A 25,863-nucleotide genomic window follows, 5' to 3' on the forward strand; every position below is an offset into this window, starting at 1 on the left:
TTCTGTCTCTCTGTGTTCTGTCTCTGTTCAATCTGTCTCTGTGTTCTGTCTCTGTGTGTTCTGTCTCTCGGTGTTCTGTCCCTGTGTTCTGTCTCTGTGTTCTGTCTCTGTGTTCTGTCTCTGTGTGTTCTGTCTCTGTGTGTTCTGTCTCTGTGCGTTCTGTCTCTCTGTGTTCTGTCTCTGTTCAATCTGTCTCTGTGTTCTGTCTCTGTGTGTTCTGTCTCTGTGTGTTCTGTCTCTGTGTGTTCTGTCTCTCTGTGTTCTGTCCCTGTGTTCTGTCTCTGTGTTCTGTCTCTGTGTGTTCTGTCTCTCTGTGTTCTGTCTCTCTGTATTCTGTCTCTGTGCGTTCTGTCTCTGTGCGTTCTGTCTCTGTGTGTTCTGTCTCTGTGTGTTCTGTCTCTGTGTGTTCTGTCTCTGTGTGTTCTGTCTCGTTGTGTTCTGTCTCGTTGTGTTCTGTCTCTGTGTGTTTTGTCAATGTGTGTTCTGTCTCTGTGTGTTCTTTCTCTCTGTGTTCTGTCTCCGTTCAATCTGTCTCTGTGTTCTGTCTCTGTGTTCTGTCTCTGTGTGTTCTGTCCCTGTGTTCTGTCTCTGTGTTCTGTCTCTGTTCAATCTGTCTCTGTGTTCTGTCTCTGTGTGTTCTGTCTCTGTGTGTTCTGTCTCTGTGTGTTCTGTCTCTGTGTTCTGTCTCTGTGCATTCTGTCTCTGTCTGTCTCTGTGTTCTGTCTCTGTGTGTTCTGTCTCTGTGTGTTCTGTCTCTGTGTGTTCTGTCTCTGTGTGTTCTGTCTCTTGTGTTCTGTCTCTGTGTTCTGTCTCTGTGTTCTGTCTCTGTGTGTTCTGTCTCTGTGTGTTCTGTCTCTGTGTGTTCTGTCTCTGTGTGTTCTGTCTCGTGTGTGTTCTGTCTCTGTGTGTTCTGTCTGTTGTGTTCTGTCTCTGTGTGTTCTGTCAATGTGTGTTCTGTCAATGTGTGTTCTGTCTCTGTGTGTTCTGTCTCTGTGTGTTCTGTCTCTGTGTGTTCTGTCTCTCTGTGTTCTGTCTCTCTGTGTTCTGTCTCTCTGTGTTCTGTCTCTCTGTGTTCTGTCTCTGTTCAATCTGTCTCTGTGTTCTGTCTCTGTGTGTTCTGTCTCTCGTGTTCTGTCCCTGTGTTCTGTCTCTGTGTTCTGTCTCTGTGTTCTGTCTCTGTGTGTTCTGTCTCTGTGTGTTCTGTCTCTGTGTGTTCTGTCTCTCTGTGTTCTGTCTCTGTTCAATCTGTCTCTGTGTTCTGTCTCTGTGTGTTCTGTCTCTGTGTGTTCTGTCTCTGTGTGTTCTGTCTCTCTGTGTTCTGTCCCTGTGTTCTGTCTCTGTGTTCTGTCTCTGTGTGTTCTGTCTCTCTGTGTTCTGTCTCTCTGTATTCTGTCTCTGTGCGTTCTGTCTCTGTGCGTTCTGTCTCTGTGCGTTCTGTCTCTGTGTGTTCTGTCTCTGTGTGTTCTGTCTCTGTGTGTTCTGTCTCGTTGTGTTCTGTCTCGTTGTGTTCTGTCTCTGTGTGTTTTGTCAATGTGTGTTCTGTCTCTGTGTGTTCTTTCTCTCTGTGTTCTGTCTCCGTTCAATCTGTCTCTGTGTTCTGTCTCTGTGTTCTGTCTCTGTGTGTTCTGTCCCTGTGTTCTGTCTCTGTGTTCTGTCTCTGTTCAATCTGTCTCTGTGTTCTGTCTCGGTGTGTTCTGTCTCTGTGTGTTCTGTCTCTGTGTGTTCTGTCTCGTTGTGTTCTGTCTCTGTGCATTCTGTCTCTGTGCGTTCTGTCTCTGTGTTCTGTCTCTGTGTGTTCTGTCTCTGTGTGTTCTGTCTCTGTGTGTTCTGTCTCTGTGTGTTCTGTCTCGTTGTGTTCTGTCTCTGTGCGTTCTGTCTCTGTGTTCTGTCTCTGTGTGTTCTGTCTCTGTGTGTTCTGTCTCTGTGTGTTCTGTCTCTGTGTGTTCTGTCTCGTTGTGTTCTGTCTCGTTGTGTTCTGTCTCGTTGTGTTCTGTCTCTGTGTGTTCTGTCAATGTGTGTTCTGTCAATGTGTGTTCTGTCTCTGTGTGTTCTGTCTCTGTGTGTTCTGTCTCTGTGTGTTCTGTCTCGTTGTGTTTCTGTCTCTGTGCGTTCTGTCTCTGTGTTCTGTCTCTGTGTTCTGTCTCTGTGTGTTCTGTCTCTGTGTGTTCTGTCTCTGTGTGTTCTGTCTCTGTGTGTTCTGTCTCGTTGTGTTCTGTCTCTGTGCGTTCTGTCTCTGTGTTCTGTCTCTGTGTGTTCTGTCAATGTGTGTTCTGTCTCTGTGTGTTCTGTCTCTGTGCGTTCTGTCTCTGTGTCATCACCGTGTTTGGGGACCTTGTTGGAGGCCGGTTCTGGGGTGTCAGGAGAGGTGGTGTCTGCTCCATCATCAACCAGTTGGATCTGATGGAGGGAGGAGGAGAGGAGAAGAGGAGAGGAGAGGAGAGGAGAGGAAGTGACAGGAGAGGAGAGGAGAGGAAGTGACAGGAGTCTGTTCTGTCCAGAGGAGGGAGAGAGAGGAGAGGAGAGGAGAGTCAGAGGAGAGGAGAGGAGAGGTCTGGAGAGGAGGAGGATAAGAGGAAGTGACAGGAGAGGAGTGACAGGAGAGGAGAGGAGAGGAGAGGAGAGGAGTTCTGTTCAGGAGGAGGAGTCAGGAGAACCCAGAGGAGGTCTGAGAGGAGGAGGAGAGGAGAGGAGGAGGATAATAGTCACCAGGGAGAGGAGAGGAGGTCTGTCTGGAGAGGAGAGGAGAATAGTCACAGGAGAGGAAGTGACAGGTCTGTCTGAGGAGAGGAGAGGAGAGGGAGAGGACAGGTCTGTCTGTTCTGTCAGAGGAGAGGATAGCCCACACAGGTCTGTCTGTTCTGTCTTGATAATCACCATAACCCACACAGGTCTGTCTGTTCTGTTCATTGATAATAGTCACCATAACCCACACAGGTCTGTCTGTTCTGTTCATTGATAATAGTCACCATAACCCACACAGGTCTGTCTGTCTTGATAATAGTCACCATAACCCACACAGTTCATTGATAATAGTCACCATAACCCACACAGGTCTGTCTGTTCTGTTCATTGATAATAGTCACCATAACCCACACAGGTCTGTCTGTTCTGTTCATTGATAATAGTCACCATAACCCACACAGGTCTGTCTGTTCTGTTCATTGATAATAGTCACCATAACCCACACAGGTCTGTCTGTTCTGTTCATTGATAATAGTCACCATAACCCACACAGGTCTGTCTGTTCTGTTCATTGATAATAGTCACCATAACCCACACAGGCCTGTCTGTTCTGTTCATTGATAATAGTCACCATAACCCACACAGGTCTGTCTGTTCTGTTCATTGATAATAGTCACCATAACCCACACAGGTCTGTCTGTTCTGTTCATTGATAATAGTCACCATAACCCACACAGGTCTGTCTGTTCTGTTCATTGATAATAGTCACCATAACCCACACAGGTCTGTCTGTTCTGTTCATTGATAATAGTCACCATAACCCAGTTGTGGTACCTACCTGTGACTGCCGTACGAAGATGCCATGGTTCTCATGGCAGGTGAAGTATCTCTTCCCCTGGACTGTGCCATCGTTCTTCCCCTTCGACTCGTCCAGGATCACTCCCACCCACTTCCCTGTGGAGAAGAGCGTTGCACCGATATATGCCACTGTTCCGCGGTGCCCCTTCCCAATCACCTCCACCCGGGAACCCACCTTGGCCGGCCGGCCACCCCCGTCTGAACTCATCCTGCTGCTGCCACTACTGGTGGTCTGGAGGACAGAGGACAGGAGGTTAGTTCACTACTAGAGGACAGAGGACAGGAGGTTAGTTCACTACTAGAGGACAGAGGACAGGAGGTTAGTTCACTACTAGAGGACAGAGGACAGGAGGTTAGTTCACTACTAGAGGAGAGAGTACAGGAGGTTAGTTCACTACTAGAGGACAGAGGACAGGAGGTTAGTTCACTACTAGAGGACAGAGGACAGGAGGTTAGTTCACTACTAGAGGACAGAGGACAGGAGGTTAGTTCACTACTAGTGGTCTGGAGGACAGGAGGTTAGTTCACTACTAGTGGTTTGGAGGACAGGAGGTTAGTTCACTACTAGTGGTCTGGAGGACAGGAGGTTAGTTCACTACTAGTGGTATGGAGGACAGGAGGTTAGTTCACTACTAGTGGTATGGAGGACAGGAGGTTAGTTCACTACTAGTGGTCTGGAGGACAGGAGGTTAGTTCACTACTACTGGTATGGAGGACAGGAGGTTAGACACTACTGGATGACAGAGGACAGGAGGTTAGTTCACTACTGGTGGTCTGGGTAGATAGTAGTCCTATAGTAGGTAGTAGTCCTATAGTATGTAGTTTTCCTATAGTAGGTAGTAGTCCTGCAGTATGTAGTAGTCCTATAGTATGAAGTAGTCATATAGTAGTCCTATAGTAGGTAGTAGTCCTATTTTAGGTAGTAGTCCTATAGTATGTAGTAGTCCTATAGTATGTAGTAGTCCTATAGTAGGTAGTAGTCCTATAGTAGGTAGTAGTCCTATAGTAGTTCTATAGTAGTTAGTATTCCTATAGTAGGTAGTAGTCCTATAGTAGATAGTTGTCCCAAAGTACTAGTCCTGTAGTAGTTCTAGAGTATGTAGTAGTCCTATAGTATGTAGTAGTCCTATAGTAGTTAGTAGTCCTATATCAGGTAGTGGTCCTATAGTATGTAGTAGTCCTATAGTAGGTAGTAGTTCTATAGTAGGTAGTAGTGGGTAGTAGTCCTATAGTAGGTAGAAGTCCTATAGTAGTTAGTAGTCCTATAGTAGGTAGTAGTCCTATATTAGGTAGTAGTCCTATATCAGGTAGTGGTCCTATAGTAGGTAGTAGTCCTATAGTAGTCCTATAGTAGGTTGTAGTCCTATAATAGGTAGTAGTCCTATAGTAGTTAGTAGTCCTATAGTAGGTAGTAGTCCTATAGTAGTCCTATAGTAGGTAGTAATCCTATAGTAGGTAGTAGTCCTATAGTAGTCCTATAGTAGATAGTAGCCCTATATTAAGTAGTTGTCCTATAGTAGGTAGTAGTCCTACAGGAGTTAGTAGTCCTATAGTAGTTCTATAGTAGTTAGTATTCCTATAGTAGTTCTATTGTAGTTAGTAGTCCTATAGTAGGTAGTAGTTCTATAGTAGGTAGTAGTTCTATAGTAGGTAGTAGTCCTATAGTAGGTAGTAGTCCTATAGCAGGTAGTAATTCTATAGTAGGTAGTAGTCCTATAGTAGTTAGTAGTCCTATAGTAGTTCTATAGTAGTTAGTACTCCTATAGTAGTTAGTTGTCCCATATTAGTAGTCCTGTAGTAGTTCTATAGTAGTTAGTAGTCCTATAGTAGTTAGTAGTTCTATAGTAGGTAGTAGTCCTATAGTAGTTTGTAATCCTATAGTAGGTAGTAGTTCTATATTAGGTAGTAGTCCTATATCAGGTTGTAGTCCTATAGTAGTTAGTAGTCCTATAGTAGGTAGAAGTCCTATAGTAGTAAGTAGTCCTATAATAGGTAGTAGTCCTATATCAGGTAGTGGTCCAATAGTAGGTAGTAGTCCTATAGTAGTCCTATAGTAGGTTGTAGTCCTATAATAGGTAGTAGTCCTATAGTAGTTAGTAGTCCTATAGTAGGTAGTAGCCCTATATTAAGTAGTTGTCCTATAGTAGGTAGTAATCCTATAGTAGGTAGTAGTCCTATAGTAGTCCTATAGTAGGTAGTAGCCCTATATTAAGTAGTTGTCCTATAGTAGGTAGTAGTCCTATAGTAGTTAGTAGTTCTATAGTAGGTAGTAGTCCTATAGTAGTTAGTAGTCCTATAGTAGTTAGTAGTCCTACAGTAGTTCTATAGTAGTTAGCAGTCCTATAGTAGTTAGTAGTTCTATAGTAGGTAGTAGTCCTATAGTAGGTAGTAGTTCTATAGTAGGTTGTAGTCCTATTGTAGGTAGTAGTCCTATAGTACTTAGTAGTCCTATAGTAGTTCTATAGTAGTTAGTATTCCTATGGTAGGTAGTAGTCCTATAGTAGTTAGTAGTACTATAGTAGTTAGTAGTCCTATAGTAGTTATAAAGTGGTTAGTAGTCCTATAGTAGTTAGTAGTCCTATAGTAGTTAGTAGTCCTATAGTAGGTAGTAGTCCTGTAGTAGTCCTATAGTAGGTAGTAGTCCTATAATAGGTAGTAGTCCTATAGTATGTAGTAGTCCTATAGTATGTAGTAGTCCTGTAGTAGTCCTATAGTAGGTAGTACTCCTATAGTAGGTAGTAGTCCTGTAGTAGTCCTATAGTAGGTAGTAGTCCTATAGTATGTAGTAGTCCTATAGTAGTCCTATAGTAGGTAGTAGTCCTATAGTAGTCCTATAGTATGTAGTAGTCCTATAGTAGGTAGTAGTCCTATAGTAGGTAGTAGTCCTATAGTAGTCCTATAGTAGGTAGTAGTCCTATAGTAGTCCTATAGTAGGTAGTAGTCCTATAGTAGTCCTATAGTATGTAGTAGTCCTATAGTAGTCCTATAGTAGGTTGTAGTCCTATAGTAGTCCTATAGTAGGTAGTAGTCCTATAGTAGGTAGTAGTCCTATAGTAGTCCTATAGTAGGTAGTAGTCCTATAGTAGTCCTATAGTAGGTAGTAGTCCTATAGTAGGTAGTAGTCCTATAGTAGTCCTATAGTAGGTAGTAGTCCTATAGTAGGTAGTAGTCCTATATTAGTCCTATAGTAGGTAGTAGTCCTATAGTAGGTAGTAGTCCTATAGTAGGTAGTAGTCCTATAGTAGTCCTATAGTAGGTAGTAGTCCTATAGTAGTCCTATAGTATGTAGTAGTCCTGTAGTAGTCCTATATTATGTAGAAGTCCTATAGTAGGTAGAAGTCCTATAGTAGGTAGTTGTCCTATAGTATGTAGAAGTCCTATAGTAGGTAGTAGTTCTATAGTAGTCCTATATTAGGTATTAATCCTATAGTAGTCTTATAGTAGGTAGTAGTCCTATAGTAGGTAGTAGTCCTATAGTAGGTAGTAGTCCTATACTAGGTAGTAGTCCTACAGTAGGTAGTAGTCCTATAGTAGGTAGTAGTCCTGTAGTAGTCCTATAGTAGGTAGTAGTCCTATAGTAGGTAATAGTCCTATAGTAGTCCTATAGTAGGTAGTGGTCCTATACTAGGTAGCAGTCCTATAGTAGTTCTAGAGTATGTATTAGTGCTATAGTATGTAGTAGTCCTATAGTATGTAGAAGTCCAATAGTAGGTAGTAGTCCTATAGTATGTAGAAGTCCTATAGTAGGTAGTAGTCCTATATTAGGTATTAGTCCTATCGTAGTCCTATAGTAGGTAGTTGTCCTATAGTATGTAGAAGTCCTATAGTAGGTAGTAGTTCTATAGTAGTCCTATATTAGGTATTAGTCCTATAGTAGTCTTATAGTAGGTAGTAATCCTATAGTAGGTAGTAGTCCTATAGTAGTTAGTAGTCCTATAGTAGGTAGTAGTCCTATAGTAGGTAGTAGTCCTATACAAGGTAGTAGTCCTACAGTAGGTAGTAGTCCTATAGTAGGTAGTAGTCCTATACTAGGTAGTAGTCCTATATCAGGCTGTAGTCCTATAGTAGGTAGTAGTTATATAGTAGTCCTATATTAGGTAGTAGTCCCATAGTAGGTAGTAGTTATATAGTAGTCCTATAGTGGGTAGTATTCCTATAGTAGGTAGTAGTCCTATAGTAGTTAGTAGTTCTATAGTAGGTAGTAGTCCTATAGTAGTTAGTAGTCCTATAGTAGTTAGTAGTCCTACAGTAGTTCTATAGTAGTTAGTAGTCCTATAGTAGTTAGTCGTTCTATAGTAGGTAGTAGTCCTATAGTAGGTAGTAGTTCTATAGTAGGTAGTAGTCCTATAGTAGTCCTATAGTAGGTAGTAGCCCTATATTAAGTAGTTGTCCTATAGTAGTTAGTAGTCCTATAGTAGTTAGTAGTCCTACAGTAGTCCTATAGTAGGTAGTAGTCCTATAGTAGGTAGTAGTTCTATAGTAGGTAGTAGTCCTACAGTAGGTAGTAGTTCTATAGTAGGTAGTAGTCCTATAGTAGGTAGTAGTTCTATAGTAGGTAGTAGTCCTATAGTAGTTAGTAGTCCTATAGTAGTTCTATAGTAGTTAGTATTCCTATAGTAGGTAGTAGTCCTATAGTAGTTAGTTGTCCCATAGTAGTAGTCCTGTAGTAGTTCTATAGTATGTAGTAGTGCTATAGTATGTAGTAGTCCTATAGTAGTTAGTAGTCCTATAGTAGTCCTATAGTATGTAGTAGTCCTATAGTAGTCCTATAGTAGGTAGTAGTCCTATAGTAGGTAGTAATCCTATAGTAGGTAGTAGTCCTATAGTATGTCGTAGTCCTATAGTAGGTAGTAGTCCTATATCAGGTAGTGGTCCTATAGTATGTAGTAGTCCTATAGTAGGTAGTAGTTCTATAGTAGGTAGTAGTGGGTAGTAGTTCTATAGTAGGTAGAAGTCCTATAGTAGTTAGTTGTCCTATAGTAGGTAGTAGTCCTATATTAGGTAGTAGTCCTATATCAGGTAGTGGTCCTATAGTAGGTAGTAGTCCTATAGTAGTCCTATAGTAGGTTGTAGTCCTATAATCGGTAGTAGTCCTATCGTAGTTAGTCGTCCTATAGTAGGTAGTAGTCCTATAGTAGTCCTATAGTAGGTAGTAATCCTATAGTAGGTAGTAGTCCTATAGTAGTCCTATAGTAGGTAGTAGCCCTATATTAAGTAGTTGTCCTATAGTAGGTAGTAGTCCTATAGGAGTTAGTAGTCCTATAGTAGTTCTATAGTAGTTAGTATTCCTATAGTAGTTCTATAGTAGGTAGTAGTCCTATAGTAGGTAGTAGTCCTATAGTAGTTAGTAGTCCTACAGTAGTTCTATAGTAGTTAGTATTCCTATAGTAGGTAGTAGTCCTATAGTAGTTAGTTGTCCCATAGTAGTAGTCCTGTAGTAGTTCTATAGTAGTTAGTAGTCCTATAGTAGTTAGTAGTTCTATAGTAGGTAGTAGTCCTATAGTAGGTAGTGGTCCTATACTAGGTAGCAGTCCTATAGTAGTTCTAGAGTATGTATTAGTGCTATAGTATGTAGTAGTCCTATAGTATGTAGAAGTCCAATAGTAGGTAGTAGTCCTATAGTAGGTTGTAGTCCTATAATCGGTAGTAGTCCTATCGTAGTTAGTCGTCCTATAGTAGGTAGTAGTCCTATAGTAGTCCTATAGTAGGTAGTAATCCTATAGTAGGTAGTAGTCCTATAGTAGTCCTATAGTAGGTAGTAGCCCTATATTAAGTAGTTGTCCTATAGTAGGTAGTAGTCCTATAGGAGTTAGTAGTCCTATAGTAGTTCTATAGTAGTTAGTATTCCTATAGTAGTTCTATAGTAGGTAGTAGTCCTATAGTAGGTAGTAGTCCTATAGTAGTTAGTAGTCCTACAGTAGTTCTATAGTAGTTAGTATTCCTATAGTAGGTAGTAGTCCTATAGTAGTTAGTTGTCCCATAGTAGTAGTCCTGTAGTAGTTCTATAGTAGTTAGTAGTCCTATAGTAGTTAGTAGTTCTATAGTAGGTAGTAGTCCTATAGTAGGTAGTGGTCCTATACTAGGTAGCAGTCCTATAGTAGTTCTAGAGTATGTATTAGTGCTATAGTATGTAGTAGTCCTATAGTATGTAGAAGTCCAATAGTAGGTAGTAGTCCTATAGTATGTAGAAGTCCTATAGTAGGTAGTAGTCCTATATTAGGTATTAGTCCTATAGTAGTCCTATAGTAGGTAGTAGTCCTATAGTATGTAGAAGTCCTATAGTAGGTAGTAGTTCTATAGTAGTCCTATATTAGGTATTAGTCCTATAGTAGTCTTATAGTAGGTAGTAATCCTATAGTAGGTAGTAGTCCTATAGTAGTTAGTAGTCCTATAGTAGGTAGTAGTCCTATAGTAGGTAGTAGTCCTATACTAGGTAGTAGTCCTACAGTAGGTAGTAGTCCTATAGTAGGTAGTAGTCCTATACTAGGTAGTAGTCCTATATCAGGCTGTAGTCCTATAGTAGGTAGTAGTTATATAGTAGTCCTATATTAGGTAGTAGTCCTATATTAGGTAGCAGTTATATAGTAGTCCTATAGTATGTAGTAGTCCCATAGTAGGTAGTAGTTATATAGGAGTCCTATAGTGGGTAGTATTCCTATAGTAGGTAGTAGTCCTATAGTAGTTAGTAGTTCTATAGTAGGTAGTAGTCCTATAGTAGTTAGTAGTTCTATAGTAGTTAGTTGTCCTATAGTAGTTAGTCGTTCTATAGTAGGTAGTAGTCCTATAGTAGGTAGTAGTTCTATAGTAGGTAGTAGTTCTGTAGTAGGTAGTAGTCCTATAGTACTTAGTAGTCCTATAGTAGTTCTATAGTAGTTAGTATTCCTATAGTATGTAGTAGTCCTGTAGTAGTTAGTAGTCCTATAGTAGTTAGTAGTCCTATAGTAGTTCTAAAGTGGTTAGTAGTCCTATAGTAGTTAGTAGTTCTATAGTAGATAGTAGTCCTATAGTAGTTAGTAGTCCTATAGTAGGTAGTAGTCCTATATCAGGTTGTAGTCCTATAGTAGTCTTATAGTAGGTAGTAGTCCCATAGTAGGTAGTAGTTATATAGTAGTACTATATTAGGTAGTAGTCCTATATTAGGTAGTAGTTATATAGTAGTCCTATAGTATGTAGTAGTCCCATAGTAGGTAGTAGTTATATACTCGTCCTATATTAGGTAGTAGTCCTATAGTAGTCCTATAGCAGGTAGTAATCCTATAGTAGATAGTAGTCCTATAGTAGTTAGTAGTCCTATCGTAGGTAGTAGTCCTATACTAGGTAGTAGTCCTACAGTAGGTGGTAGTCCTATAGTAGACAGTAGTCCTATAGTAGGTAGTAGTCCTATACTAGGTAGTAGTCCTATAGTATGTAGTAGTTCTATAGTAGGTAGTTGTTCTATAGTATGTAGTAGTTCTATAGTAGGTAGTAGTCCTATAGTAGGTAGTAGTCCTATAGTAGGTAGTAGTCCTATAGTAGGTAGTAGTCCTATAGTAGTCCTATAGTAGGTAGTAGTCCTATAGTAGGTAGTAGTCCTATAGTATGTAGTAGTCCTATAGTAGGTAGTAGTCCTATAGTAGGTAGTAGTCCTATACTAGGTAGTAGTCCTATAGTATCTAGTAGTTCTATAGTAGGTAGTTGTTCTATAGTATGTAGTAGTTCTATAGTAGGTAGTAGTCCTATAGTAGGTAGTAGTCCTATAGTAGGTAGTAGTCCTATAGTAGGTAGTAGTCCTATAGTAGTCCTATAGTAGGTAGTAGTCCTATAGTAGGTAGTAGTCCTATAGTATGTAGTAGTCCTATAGTAGGTAGTAGTTATATAGTAGTCCTATAAGAGGTAGTAGTTCTATAGTAGGTAGTAATCCTATAGTAGGTAGTAGTCCTATAGTAGGTAGTAGTTATATATTAGTCCTATATTAGGTAGTATTTATATAGTAGTCCTATAGTATGTAGTAGTCCCATAGTAGGTAGTAGTTCTATAGTAGTCCTATATTAGGTAGTAGTCCTATAGTAGGTAGTAGTCCTATAGTATGTAGTAGTTCTATAGTAGGTAGTTGTTCTATAGTATGTAGTAGTTCTATAGTAGGTAGTAGTCCTATAGTAGGTAGTAGTCCTATAGTAGTCCTATAGTAGTCCTATAGTAGGTAGTAGTCCTATAGTAGGTAGTAGTCCTATAGTAGGTAGTAGTCCTATAGTAGGTAGTTGTTCTATAGTATGTAGTAGTTCTATAGTAGGTAGTAGTCCTATAGTAGTCCTATAGTAGGTAGTAGTCCTATAGTAGGTAGTAGTCCTATAGTATGTAGTAGTCCTATAGTAGTCCTATAGTAGGTAGTAGTCCTATAGTAGGTAGTAGTCCTATAGTAGGTAGTAGTCCTATAGTATGTAGTAGTCCTATAGTAGGTAGTAGTCTTATAGTAGTCCTATAGTAGGTTGTTGTCCTATAGTATGTAGTAGTCCTATAGTAGGTAGTAGTCCTATAGTAGGTAGTAGTCCTATAGTAGTCCTATAGTAGGTTGTTGTCCTATAGTATGTAGTAGTCCTATAGTAGGTAGTAGTCCTATAGTAGGTAGTAGTCCTATAGTAGGTAGTAGTCCTATAGTAGTCCTATAGTAGGTTGTTGTCCTATAGTATGTAGTAGTCCTATAGTATGTAGTAGTTCTATAGTAGTTAGTAATCCTATAGCAGGTAGTTGGCCTACAGTAGGTAGTAGTCCTATAGTAGTCCTATAGTAGGAAGTAGTCCTACAGTAGGTAGTAGTTCTATCGTACATAGTAGTCCTATAGTATGTAGTAGTCCTATATTAGGTAGTAGTCCTATAGTACATAGTAGTCCTATAGTATGTAGTAGTTCTATAGTAGTTAGTAATCCTGTAGCAGGTAGTAGTCATACAGTAGTCCTATAGTAGGAAGTAGTCCTACAGTAGGTAGTAGTCCTATAGTACATAGTAGTCCTATAGTATGTAGTAGTCCTACAGTAGGTAGTAGTCCTATAGTAGGTAGTAGTCCTATAGTAGGTAGTAGTCCTATAGTAGGGAGTAGTTCTGTAGTAGGTAGTAGTCCTATAGTAGGTAGTAGTTCTATAGTATGTAGTAGTCCTACAGTAGGTAGTAGTCCTATAGTATGTAGTAGTCCTATAGTAGTTAGTAGTCCTATAGTAGCTAGTAGTCCTATAGTAGGTAGTAGTTCTATAGTAGTTAGTAGTCCTATAGTAGCTAGTAGTCCTATAGTAGGTAGTAGTTCTATAGTAGGTAGTAGTCCTATAGTAGTCCTAGAGTGTTACTCATGTAGGAACAGCTGCACTACTACATTACTGCTGCTCGTATTACTAAAAACAGATACACTACACTCCTCTGTACTACAACAACAGAGCACTATTTCTGTGGTACTGCAGAGTATGAGCTGTTCCATTTGAACAGGGACTATTGCTCACTCTATTGCTTAAGCATCCTTAGTACGAAGTGCTTTCGTGGACTAGTTGAAGAGCACCAAGCAAGATGAAATTAAAGATTCATTATGTTTTATACAATACTCAGCCTGGGCCTGAGACCAAGGACACAACCCAAAGGGCACCCTATCCGCTATATAGTGCACTACTTTTGTAGTATATAGTGCACTACTTTTTAGAGTCTTGGGTATTGGGTAACCATTTGGGATGTAGCCCAGTTCACCATGCTGCTGCTCCAGAAGGAGGAAGCATCCTTAATGATTTAATACTACTCTACTCTTACACACACACACACACACACACACACACACACACACACACACACACACACACACACACACACACACACACACACACACACACAAATGACAAACAGGACAAACAGCCCTACCAGCTAACAGCTACACCACTGAGTCTGGCACCGAACAGGGCCCTACCAGCTAACAGCTACACCACTGAGTCTGGCACCAAACAGGGCCCTACCAGCTAACAGCTACACAACTGAGTCTGGAAACAAACAGGGCCCTACCAGCTTACAGCTACACAACTGAGTCTGGCACCAAACAGGGCCCTACCAGCTAACAGCTACAACACTGAGTCTAGCACTGATCAGGGCCATACCAGCTAAGAGCTACATCACTGAGTCTGGCACCAAACAGGGCCCTACCAGCTAACAGGGCCCTACCAGCTAACAGAGTTAGTACTAAACCAGGTCAAGTCCTCAGCGTGGACTGTGAAGTATACATAACGACATTCCCAAATGGCAATCTATCCCCTATATAGTGCACTTCTTTGACCAGGGCTTCATTTCAACAAGTATTCAGCATTTCCCTGACAGATCTGACAAGTCGAATGTTTACATACACTTAGGTTGGAGTCATTAAAACTTGTTTTTCAACCACTCCACACATTTCTTGTTAAACAAACTATAGTTTTGGCTTAAGGACAACAAAAGTCAAGGTATTGGAGTGGCCGTCACAAAGCCCTGACCTCAATCCTAAAGACAATTTGTGGGCAGAACCGAAAAAGCATGTGCGAGCAAGGAGGCCTACAAACCTGACTCAGTTACACCAGCTCTGTCAGGAGGAATGGGACAAAATCATTCTCTCTACTACTATTGCGACATTTCGCATTCTTTAAATAAAGTGGTGATCCTAACTGACCTAAAACAGGGAATTTTTACTAGGATTAAATGTCAGGAATTGTGGGAAAACTGAGTTGAAATGTATTTGACTTCAACTGTAACTACAGCCAACACTAAACAACCATAAACACTAGCTAAGACATACCTCATACACCCCTACACCCCTCCACCTCTCCGGCCCATACAAACACAGATCTCAACCCAACACACACCACAGACCTCTTGAAAAACCCAGGCCCCACAGCACAGATAGGAGGAAGGTAACAGTGCTGTACACAGACACCATGTAGGTTAGTCTAACACTCCTCTCATCCAGACTGCACATAAACAACACCGGAAACTGTACATAGAGTAAGTAGGTAGGCTAACAGTCAACACCCATTGACTGTAGGTAGGCTAACAGTCAACACCCATTGACTGTAGGTAGGCTAACAGCCAACACCCATTGACTGTAGGTAGGCTAACAGTCAACACACATTGACTGTAGGTAGGCTAACAGTCAACACACATTGCCTGTAGGTAGGCTAACAGTCAACACACATTGACTGTAGGTAGGCTAACAGTCAACACCCATTGACTGTAGGTAGGCTAACAGTCAACACACCCATTGACTCCTCTATATAGGCAGACCCCTACCAGACACTAACCCACAGCTCTATATAGGCAGCCCCCTACCAGACACTAGCCCACTCCTCTATATAGGCAGCCCCCTCCCAGACACTAACCCACTCCTCTATATAGGCAGCCCCCTACCAGACACTAACCCACTCCTCTATACAGGCAGCCCCCTACCAGACACTAACCCACTCCTCTATATAGGCAGCCCCCTACCAGACACTAACCCACTCATCTATACAGGCAGCCCCCTATCAGACACTAACCCACTCCTCTATATAGGCAGCCCCCTACCAGACACTAACCCACTCCTCTATATAGGCAGCCCCCCAGACACTCCCAGACACCAGAACCCACTCCTCTATATAGGCAGCCCCCTCCCAGACACTAACCCACTCCTATCCATACGCAGCCCCCTACCAGACACTAACCCACTCCTCTATATAGGCAGCCCCCTCCCAGACACGAACCCACTCCTCTATATAGGCAGCCCCTCCCAGACACTAACCCACTCCTCTATATAGGCAGCCCTCTACCAGACACTCACCCACTCCTCTATATAGGCAGCCCCTACCAGACACTAACCCACTCCTCTATATAGGCAGCCCCCTACCAGACACTAACCCACTCCTCTATATAGGCAGCCCTCTACCAGACACTAACCCACTCCTCTATATAGGCAGCCCCCTACCAGACACTAACCCACTCCTCTATATAGGCAGCCCCCTCCCAGACACTAACCCACTCCTCTATACAGGCAGCCCCCTCCCAGACACTAACCCACTCCTCTATATAGGCAGCCCTCTACCAGACACTAACCCACTCCTCTATATAGGCAGCCCCCTACCAGACACTAACCCACTCCTCTATATAGGCAGCCCCCTACCAGACACTAACCCACTCCTCTATATAGGCAGCCCCCTACCAGACACTAACCCACTCCTCTATATAGGCAGCCCCTCCCAGACACTAACCCACTCCTCTATATAGGCAGCCCCCTACCAGACACTAACCCACTCCTCTATATAGGCAGTCCCCTCCCAGACACTAACCCACTCCTCTATATAGGCAGCCCCCTCCCAGACACTAACCAGACACCCCCTACCAGACCCACTCCTCTATACAGGCAGCCCCCTACCAGACACTAACCCACTCCTCTATATAGGCAGCCCCCTACCAGACACTAACCCACTCCTCTATATAGGCAGCCCCCTACCAGACACTAACCCACTCCTCTACACAGGCAGCCCCCTCCCAGACACTAACCCACTCCTCTATATAGGCAGCCCCCTACCAGACACTAACCCACTCCTCTATATAGGCAGCCCTCTACCAGACACTAACCCACTCCTCTATATAGGCAGCCCCCTCCCAGACACTCAACCCACTCCTCTATATAGGCAGCCCCCTACCAGACACTAACCCACTCCTCTATATAGGCAGCCCCTACCAGACACTAACCCACTCCTCTATATAGGCAGCCCCTCCCAGACACTCACCCACTCCTCTATATAGGCAGCCCCTACCAGACACTCACCCACTCCTCTATATAGGCAGCCCCTACCAGACACTAACCCACTCCTCTATATAGGCAGCCCCCTACCAGACACTAACCCACTCCTCTATATAGGCAGCCCTCTACCAGACACTAACCCACTCCTCTACACAGGCAGACCCCTACCAGACACTAACCCACTCCTCTATATAGGCAGCCCTCTACCAGACACTAACCCACTCCTCTATATAGGCAGCCCCTACCAGACACTAACCCACTCCTCTATATAGGCAGCCCCCTCCCAGACACTAACCCACTCCTCTATATAGGCAGCCCCCTCCCAGACACACTAACCCACTCCTCTATATAGGCAGCCCCCTCCAGACACTAACCCACTCCTCTATATAGGCAGCCCCCTCCCAGACACCCACTAACCCACTCCTCTATATAGGCAGCCCCCTACCAGACACTAACCCACTCATCTATACAGGCAGCCCCCTACCAGACACTAACCCACTCCTCTATATAGGCAGCCCCTACCAGACACTAACCCACTCCTCTATATAGGCAGCCCCCTCCCAGACACTAACCCACTCCTCTATATAGGCAGCCCCCTCCCAGACACTAACCCACTCCTCTCCATAGGCAGCCCCTACCAGACACTAACCCACTCCTCTATATAGGCAGCCCCTCCCAGACACTAACCCACTCCTCTATATAGGCAGCCCCCTCCCAGACACTAACCCACTCCTCTATATAGGCAGCCCCTACCAGACACTAACCCACTCCTCTATATAGGCAGCCCCCTACCAGACACTAACCCACTCCTCTATATAGGCAGCCCCCTACCAGACACTAACCCACTCCTCTATATAGGCAGCCCCTACTACCAGACACTAACCCACTCCTCTATATAGGCAGCCCCCTACCAGACACTAACCCACTCCTCTATATAGGCAGCCCCTCCCAGACACTAACCCACTCCTCTATATAGGCAGCCCCCTACCAGACACTAACCCACTCCTCTATATAGGCAGCCCCCTACCAGACACTAACCCACTCCTCTATATAGGCAGCCCCACTCCTCTACCAGACACTAACCCACTCCTCTATATAGGCAGCCCCCTACCAGACACTAACCCACTCCTCTATACAGGCAGCCCCCTACCAGACACTAACCCCCACTCCTCTATATAGGCAGCCCCTCCCAGACACTAACCCACTCCTCTATATAGGCAGCCCTCTACCAGACACTAACCCACTCCTCTATATAGGCAGCCCCCTACCAGACACTAACCCACTCCTCTATATAGGCAGCCCCTCTACCAGACACTAACCCACTCCTCTATATAGGCAGCCCCCTACCAGACACTAACCCACTCCTCTATATAGGCAGCCCCCTCCCACTCCTCTAGAGCACCAGACACAACCCACTCCTCTATATAGGCAGCCCCTACCAGACACTAACCCACTCCTCTATATAGGCAGCCCCCTACCAGACACTAACCCACTCCTCTATATAGGCAGCCCCCTACCAGACACTAACCCACTCCTCTATATAGGCAGCCCTCTACCAGACACTAACCCACTCCTCTACACAGGCAGACCCTACCAGACACTCACCCACTCCTCTATATAGGCAGCCCTCTACCAGACACTAACCCACTCCTCTATATAGGCAGCCCCTACCAGACACTAACCCACTCCTCTATATAGGCAGCCCCCTACCAGACACTAACCCACTCCTCTATATAGGCAGCCCCCTCCAGCAGACACTAACCCACTCCTCTATATAGGCAGCCCCCTCCCAGACACTAACCCACTCCTCTATATAGGCAGCCCCCTACCAGACACTAACCCACTCCTCTATACAGGCAGCCCCCTCCCAGACACTAACCCACTCCTCTATATAGGCAGCCCCCTACCAGACACTAACCCACTCCTCTATATAGGCAGCCCCCTACCAGACACTAACCCACTCCTCTATATAGGCAGCCCCTCCAGACACTAACCCACTCCTCTATATAGGCAGCCCCTACCAGACACTAACCCACTCCTCTATATAGGCAGCCCCCTACCAGACACTAACCCACTCCTCTATATAGGCAGCCCCCTACCAGACACTAACCCACTCCTCTATATAGGCAGCCCCCTACCAGACACTAACCCACTCCTCTATATAGGCAGCCCCCTCCCAGACACTAACCCACTCCTCTATATAGGCAGCCCCCTCCCAGACACTAACCCACTCCTCTATATAGGCAGCCCCTACCAGACACTAACCCACTCCTCTATATAGGCAGCCCCCTACCAGACACTAACCCACTCCTCTATATAGGCAGCCCCCTACCAGACACTAACCCACTCCTCTATATAGGCAGCCCTCTACCAGACACTAACCCACTCCTCTACACAGGCAGACCCCTACCAGACACTAACCCACTCCTCTATATAGGCAGCCCCCTACCAGACACTAACCCACTCCTCTATATAGGCAGCCCCCTCCCAGACACTAACCCACTCCTCTATATAGGCAGCCCTCTACCAGACACTAACCCACTCCTCTATATAGGCAGCCCTCTACCAGACACTAACCCACTCCTCTATATAGGCAGCCCTCTACCAGACACTAACCCACTCCTCTACACAGGCAGACCCCTACCAGACACTCACCCACTCCTCTACACAGGCAGACCCCTACCAGACACTAACCCACTCCTCTATATAGGCAGCCCCTACCAGACACTAACCCACTCCTCTATATAGGCAGCCCTCTACCAGACACTAACCCACTCCTCTATATAGGCAGCCCCCTCCCAGACACTAACCCACTCCTCTATATAGGCAGCCCCCTCCCAGACACTAACCCACTCCTCTATATAGGCAGCCCTCTACCAGACACTAACCCACTCCTCTATATAGGCAGCCCCCTCCCAGACACTAACCCACTCCTCTATATAGGCAGCCCCCTACCAGACACTAACCCACTCCTCTATATAGGCAGCCCCTACCAGACACTAACCCACTCCTCTATATAGGCAGCCCCCTACCAGACACTAACCCACTCCTCTATATAGGCAGCCCCTACCAGACACTAACCCACTCCTCTATATAGGCAGCCCCCTACCAGACACTAACCCACTCCTCTATATAGGCAGCCCCCTACCAGACACTAACCCACTCCAGCCCCTCTATATAGGCAGCCCCCTCTACCAGACACCCCCACTAACCCACTCTATATAGGCAGCCCCTACCAGACACTAACCCACTCCTCTATATAGGCAGCCCCCTCCAGACACTAACCCACTCCCACTCCTCTATATAGGCAGCCCCCTCCCAGACACTAACCCACTCCTCTATATAGGCAGCCCCTACCAGACACTAACCCACTCCTCTATATAGGCAGCCCCTACCAGACACTAACCCACACTAACCCACTCCTCTATATAGGCAGCCCCTACCAGACACTAACCCACTCCTCTATATAGGCAGCCCTCTACCAGACACTAACCCACTCCTCTACACAGGCAGACCCCTACCAGACACTAACCCACTCCCACTCCTCTATATAGGCAGCCCCCTACCAGACACTAACCCACTCCTCTATATAGGCAGCCCCCTCCCAGACACTAACCCACTCCTCTATATAGGCAGCCCTCTACCAGACACTAACCCACTCCTCTATATAGGCAGCCCTCTACCAGACACTAACCCACTCCTCTATATAGGCAGCCCTCTACCAGACACTAACCCACTCCTCTACACAGGCAGACCCCTACCAGACACTCACCCACTCCTCTACACAGGCAGACCCCTACCAGACACTAACCCACTCCTCTATATAGGCAGCCCCCTACCAGACACTAACCCACTCCTCTATATAGGCAGCCCTCTACCAGACACTAACCCACCCTCCCACTCTACACAGGCAGCCCCCTCCCAGACACTAACCCACTCCTCTATATAGGCAGCCCCCTCCCAGACACTAACCCACTCCTCTATATAGGCAGCCCTCTACCAGACACTAACCCACTCCTCTATATAGGCAGCCCCTCCCAGACACTAACCCACTCCTCTATATAGGCAGCCCCCTACCAGACACTAACCCACTCCTCTATATAGGCAGCCCCTACCAGACACTAACCCACTCCTCTATATAGGCAGCCCCCTACCAGACACTAACCCACTCCTCTATATAGGCAGCCCCCCACTCCCAGACACTAACCCACTCCTCTATATAGGCAGCCCCCTACCAGACACTAACCCACTCCTCTATATAGGCAGCCCCTACCAGACACTAACCCACTCCTAACCCACTCCTCTACAGGCAGCCCCCAGACACTAACCCAGACACCCCTACCACACCCCACTCCTCTATATAGGCAGCCCCCTACCAGACACTAACCCACTCCTCTATATAGGCAGCCCCCTCCCAGACACTAACCCACTCCTCTACCCCACTCCTCTATACAGCCCTCTACCAGACACTAACCCACTCCTCTATATAGGCAGCCCCCTACCAGACACTAACCCACTCCTCTATATAGGCAGCCCCCTACCAGACACTAACCCACTCCTCTATATAGGCAGCCCCCTCCCAGACACTAACCCACTCCTCTATATAGGCAGCCCCCTACCAGACACTAACCCACTCCTCTATATAGGCAGCCCCCTCCTCCCAGACACTAAGACCCACTCCTCTATATAGGCAGCCCCTACCAGACACTAACCCACAGCCCCCTCCTCTAACCCACTCCTATATAGGCAGCCCCCCAGACACTCCCAGACACTAACCCCCACTCCTCTATATAGGCAGCCCCCTCCCAGACACTAACCCACTCCTCTATATAGGCAGCCCCCTACCAGACACTAACCCACTCCTCTATACAGGCAGCCCCCTACCAGACACTAACCCACTCCTCTATATAGGCAGCCCCCTACCAGACACTAACCCACTCCTCTATATAGGCAGCCCTCTACCAGACACTAACCCACTCCTCTACACAGGCAGACCCCTACCAGACACTATCCCACTCCTCTATATAGGCAGCCCCTACCAGACACTAACCCACTCCTCTATATAGGCAGCCCCCAGACACTCCCAGACACACTAACCCACTCCTCTATATAGGCAGCCCTCTACCAGACACTAACCCACTCCTCTATATAGGCAGCCCTCTACCAGACACTAACCCACTCCTCTATATAGGCAGCCCTCTACCAGACACTAACCCACTCCTCTACACAGGCAGACCCCTACCAGACACTCACCCACTCCTCTACACAGGCAGACCCCTACCAGACACTAACCCACTCCTCTATATAGGCAGCCCCTACTAGACACTAACCCACTCCTCTATATAGGCAGCCCCTACCAGACACTAACCCACTCCTCTATATAGGCAGCCCCCTACCAGACACTAACCCACTCCTCTATATAGGCAGCCCCCTCCCAGACACTAACCCACTCCTCTAAACAGGCAGCCCCTCCCAGACACTAACCCACTCCTCTATATAGGCAGCCCTCTACCAGACACTAACCCACTCCTCTATATAGGCAGCCCCCTACCAGACACTAACCCACTCCTCTATATAGGCAGCCCCTACCAGACACTAACCCACTCCTCTATATAGGCAGCCCCTACCAGACACTAACCCACTCCTCTATATAGGCAGCCCCCTCCCAGACACTAACCCACTCCTCTATATAGGCAGCCCCCTACCAGACACTAACCCACTCCTCTAATATAGGCAGCCCCCTCCCAGACACTAACCCACTCCTCTATATAGGCAGCCCCCCAGACACTAACCCAGACACTAACAGCCCCCCAGACACTAACCCACTCTATATAGGCAGCCCCCTACCAGACACTAACCCACTCCTCTATATAGGCAGCCCCCTCCCAGACACTAACCCACTCCTCTATATAGGCAGCCCCTACCAGACACTAACCCACTCCTCTATACAGGCAGCCCCCTACCAGACACTAACCCACTCCTCTATATAGGCAGCCCCTACCAGACACTAACCCACTCCTCTATATAGGCAGCCCTCTACCAGACACTAACCCACTCCTCTACACAGGCAGACCCCTACCAGACACTAACCCACTCCTCTATATAGGCAGCCCCCTACCAGACACTAACCCACTCCTCTATATAGGCAGCCCCCTCCCAGACAGCCCCCTAACCCACTCCTCTATATAGGCAGCCCCCTACCAGACACTAACCCACTCCTCTATAGGCAGCCCTCTACCAGACACTAACCCAGACACTCCTCTATATAGGCAGCCCCCTCCCAGACACTAACCCACTCCTCTATATAGGCAGCCCCCTACCAGACACTAACCCACTCCTCTATATAGGCAGCCCCCTACCAGACACTAACCCACTCCTCTATATAGGCAGCCCTCTCTATATACCAGACACTAACCCACTCCTCTATATAGGCAGCCCCTACCAGACACTAACCCACTCCTCTACACAGGCAGCCCCCTCCCAGACACTAACCCACTCCTCTATATAGGCAGCCCCCTACCAGACACTAACCCACTCCTCTACACAGGCAGCCCCCTCCCAGACACTAACCCACTCCTCTATATAGGCAGCCCCCACTCTACCAGACACTAACCCACTCCTCTATATAGGCAGCCCCCCACTCCTCTATATAGGCAGCCCCTACCAGACACTAACCCACTCCAGACACTAACCCCACTCTATATAGGCAGCCCCCTACCAGACACTAACCCACTCCTCTATATAGGCAGCCCCTACCAGACACCCCACTCCTCTATATAGGCAGCCCCTACCAGACACTAACCCACTCCTCTATATAGGCAGCCCCTACCAGACACTAACCCACTCCTCTATATAGGCAGCCCCCTACCAGACACTAACCCACTCCTCTATATAGGCAGCCCCTACCAGACACTAACCCACTCCTCTATATAGGCAGCCCCCTACCAGACACTAACCCACTCCTCTATATAGGCAGCCCCCTACCAGACACTAACCCACTCCTCTATATAGGCAGCCCCTACCAGACACTAACCCACTCCTCTATAGGCAGCCCCTACCAGACCCCCACTCCCAGACACTAACCCACTCCTCTATATAGGCAGCCCCCTACCAGACACTAACCCACTCCTCTATATAGGCAGCCCCCTCCCAGACACTAACCCACTCCTCTATACAGGCAGCCCCCTCCCAGACACTAACCCACTCCTCTATATAGGCAGCCCCCTACCAGACACTAACCCACTCCTCTATATAGGCAGCCCCCTCCCAGACACTAACCCACTCCTCTATATAGGCAGCCCCCTCCCAGACACTAACCCACTCCTCTATATAGGCAGCCCCCCCACTACCAGACACTAACCCACTCCTCTATATAGGCAGCCCCTACCAGACACTAACCCACTCCTCTATATAGGCAGCCCCCTCCAGACACTAACCCACTCCTCTATATAGGCAGCCCCCTACCAGACACTAACCCACTCCTCTACACAGGCAGCCCCCTCCCAGACACTAACCCACTCCTCTCTATATAGGCAGCCCCCTACCAGACACTAACCCACTCCTCTATATAGGCAGCCCCCTACCAGACACTAACCCACTCCGCTATATAGGCAGCCCCCCAGACACTAACCCAGGCAGCCCCCTACCAGACACTAACCCACTCCTCTATATAGGCAGCCCCCTACCAGACACTAACCCACTCCTCTATATAGGCAGCCCCCTACCAGACACTAACCCACTCCTCTATATAGGCAGCCCCCTACCAGACACTAACCCACTCCTCTATATAGGCAGCCCCTAACCAGACACTAACCCACTCCTCTATATAGGCAGCCCCCTACCAGACACTAACCCACTCCTCTATATAGGCAGACCCCCTACCAGACACTAACCCACTCCTCTATATAGGCAGCCCCTACCAGACACTAACCCACTCCTCTACACAGGCAGCCCCCTCCCAGACACTAACCCACTCCTCTATATAGGCAGCCCCCTACCAGACACTAACCCACTCCTCTATATAGGCAGCCCCCCAGACACTCCCAGACACTAACCCACTCCTCTATACAGGCAGCCCCCTCCCAGACACTAACCCACTCCTCTATATAGGCAGCCCCCTACCAGACACTAACCCACTCCTCTATATAGGCAGCCCCTCCCAGACACTAACCCACTCTATATAGGCAGCCCCCTCCCAGACACTAACCCACTCCTCTATATAGGCAGCCCCCTACCAGACACTAACCCACTCCTCTATATAGGCAGCCCTCTACCAGACACTAACCCACTCCTCTATATAGGCAGCCCCCTACCAGACACTCACCCGGGTGTATACATTCCTCCTCGTAGTCTGAGACGACATGCTGATTCTCCAGTCTTTGCCAGGCTCCACGCTGGCCTGTCTGCTCTTATAACAATGAGGAGGAGAAGGTGACGTCGTCGGTGTGGGGGGGAGGTATTGCCGGTGTGGAGGGGGGGTTCAGTGATGCTTCTAGAGAGTCTCTCTCTCGATAATCCTCTAGGTCGCCCCTCTTCTATAGGCCTCGTACTAATACCCCCTCTAGTCCACACAGCCACAGCCCAGGAACAACTTCCCTACTCCTTGTTGGTCCTGCTGATTTCCTCCCTGTCTGGTCAGGAGAGAGGAGGGAGAGAGAGATGTATATCCTGGCTCGCTGTCTGGGCTCACAGACGGCGCTCTGCACTGACAGGAAACAGCCTCAGCCTCCGACTGCAGACTTCAGACTAGACGCCGGGCCCCGGAGGAGAGGTGGATGAATGGAGAGAAGGAAAAACAGAGCAGAAAAAGAAACTGCAGGCAGGGTTGGTCTGCTGTCTGTGCTGTGAGTGCATCAGCTGAGAGCAGAGAGAGGTAGCACTGCGCTAGTGTATGCTCTATCTTGTTCTCTGCAGGAGGCAGGCAGGGAGGGTGGATTGCTAGGCCCAGGGAGCTACTGGGTCTTAAAGGCAGCCAGTTTTATCATCCATGACACAAACAAAGCCTATTCAAAGATGATCCATCAGACATATAGGAGAGGCAAACACTCCAACAACACAGAGCTGCATTCCACAGTACGGGGAAGAGCTAGAGGACAAAACTGTTTAATTTGACCTTCAACAACGGTAGAGTCTATTGGGCCCCTCTCAGAGGTTCCCAGTAGCTGTGTTTTTCCTTCAACAACGGTAGAGCCTATTGAGCTGAGCCCCTCTCAGAGGTTCCCAGTAGCAGTGTTTTTCCTTCAACAACGGTAGAGACTATTGAGCCCCTCTCAGAGGTTCCCAGTAGCTGTGTTTTTCCTTCAACAACGGTAGAGACTATTGAGCCCCTCTCAGAGGTTCCCAGTAGCTGTGTTTTTCCTTCAACAACGGTAGAGTCTATTGGGCCCCTCTCAGAGGTTCCCAGTAGCTGTGTTTTTCCTTCAACAACGGTAGAGACTATTGAGCCCCTCTCAGAGCCACCTACAGGTCACACTTGCAGAACTGTTATATCAGTAGACACACAGCAGATAATGATACATGGCCAGGACAAACAAAAAGCGGGATTAATCAATTAATCATAGCAGCATCTCACC

The 25,863-nt window shown here is 46.5% G+C and overlaps 1 protein-coding gene across 1 annotated transcript in view; it reads right to left on the bottom strand.

The window, feature by feature from the left end:
- Positions 1-25,182, bottom strand: part of LOC121846981 (dynactin subunit 1-like) — a 69,950-nt gene extending 44,768 nt beyond the window's left edge. Inside the window, exons 1-3 of the mRNA XM_042326221.1 lie at positions 24,615-25,182; positions 3,521-3,772; positions 2,319-2,397 (exon numbers count right to left, since the gene is read on the bottom strand). Of these exons, the coding sequence (XP_042182155.1) occupies positions 2,319-2,397; positions 3,521-3,772; positions 24,615-24,653 (370 nt within the window). The 5' untranslated portion in view covers positions 24,654-25,182. The remainder of the gene's footprint in view (positions 1-2,318; positions 2,398-3,520; positions 3,773-24,614) is intronic.
- Between the last annotated feature and the right edge of the window lie 681 nt (positions 25,183-25,863).

Source organism: Oncorhynchus tshawytscha, linkage group LG08 (assembly GCF_018296145.1).
Source record: "Oncorhynchus tshawytscha isolate Ot180627B linkage group LG08, Otsh_v2.0, whole genome shotgun sequence".
NCBI lineage: Eukaryota > Metazoa > Chordata > Actinopteri > Salmoniformes > Salmonidae > Oncorhynchus > Oncorhynchus tshawytscha.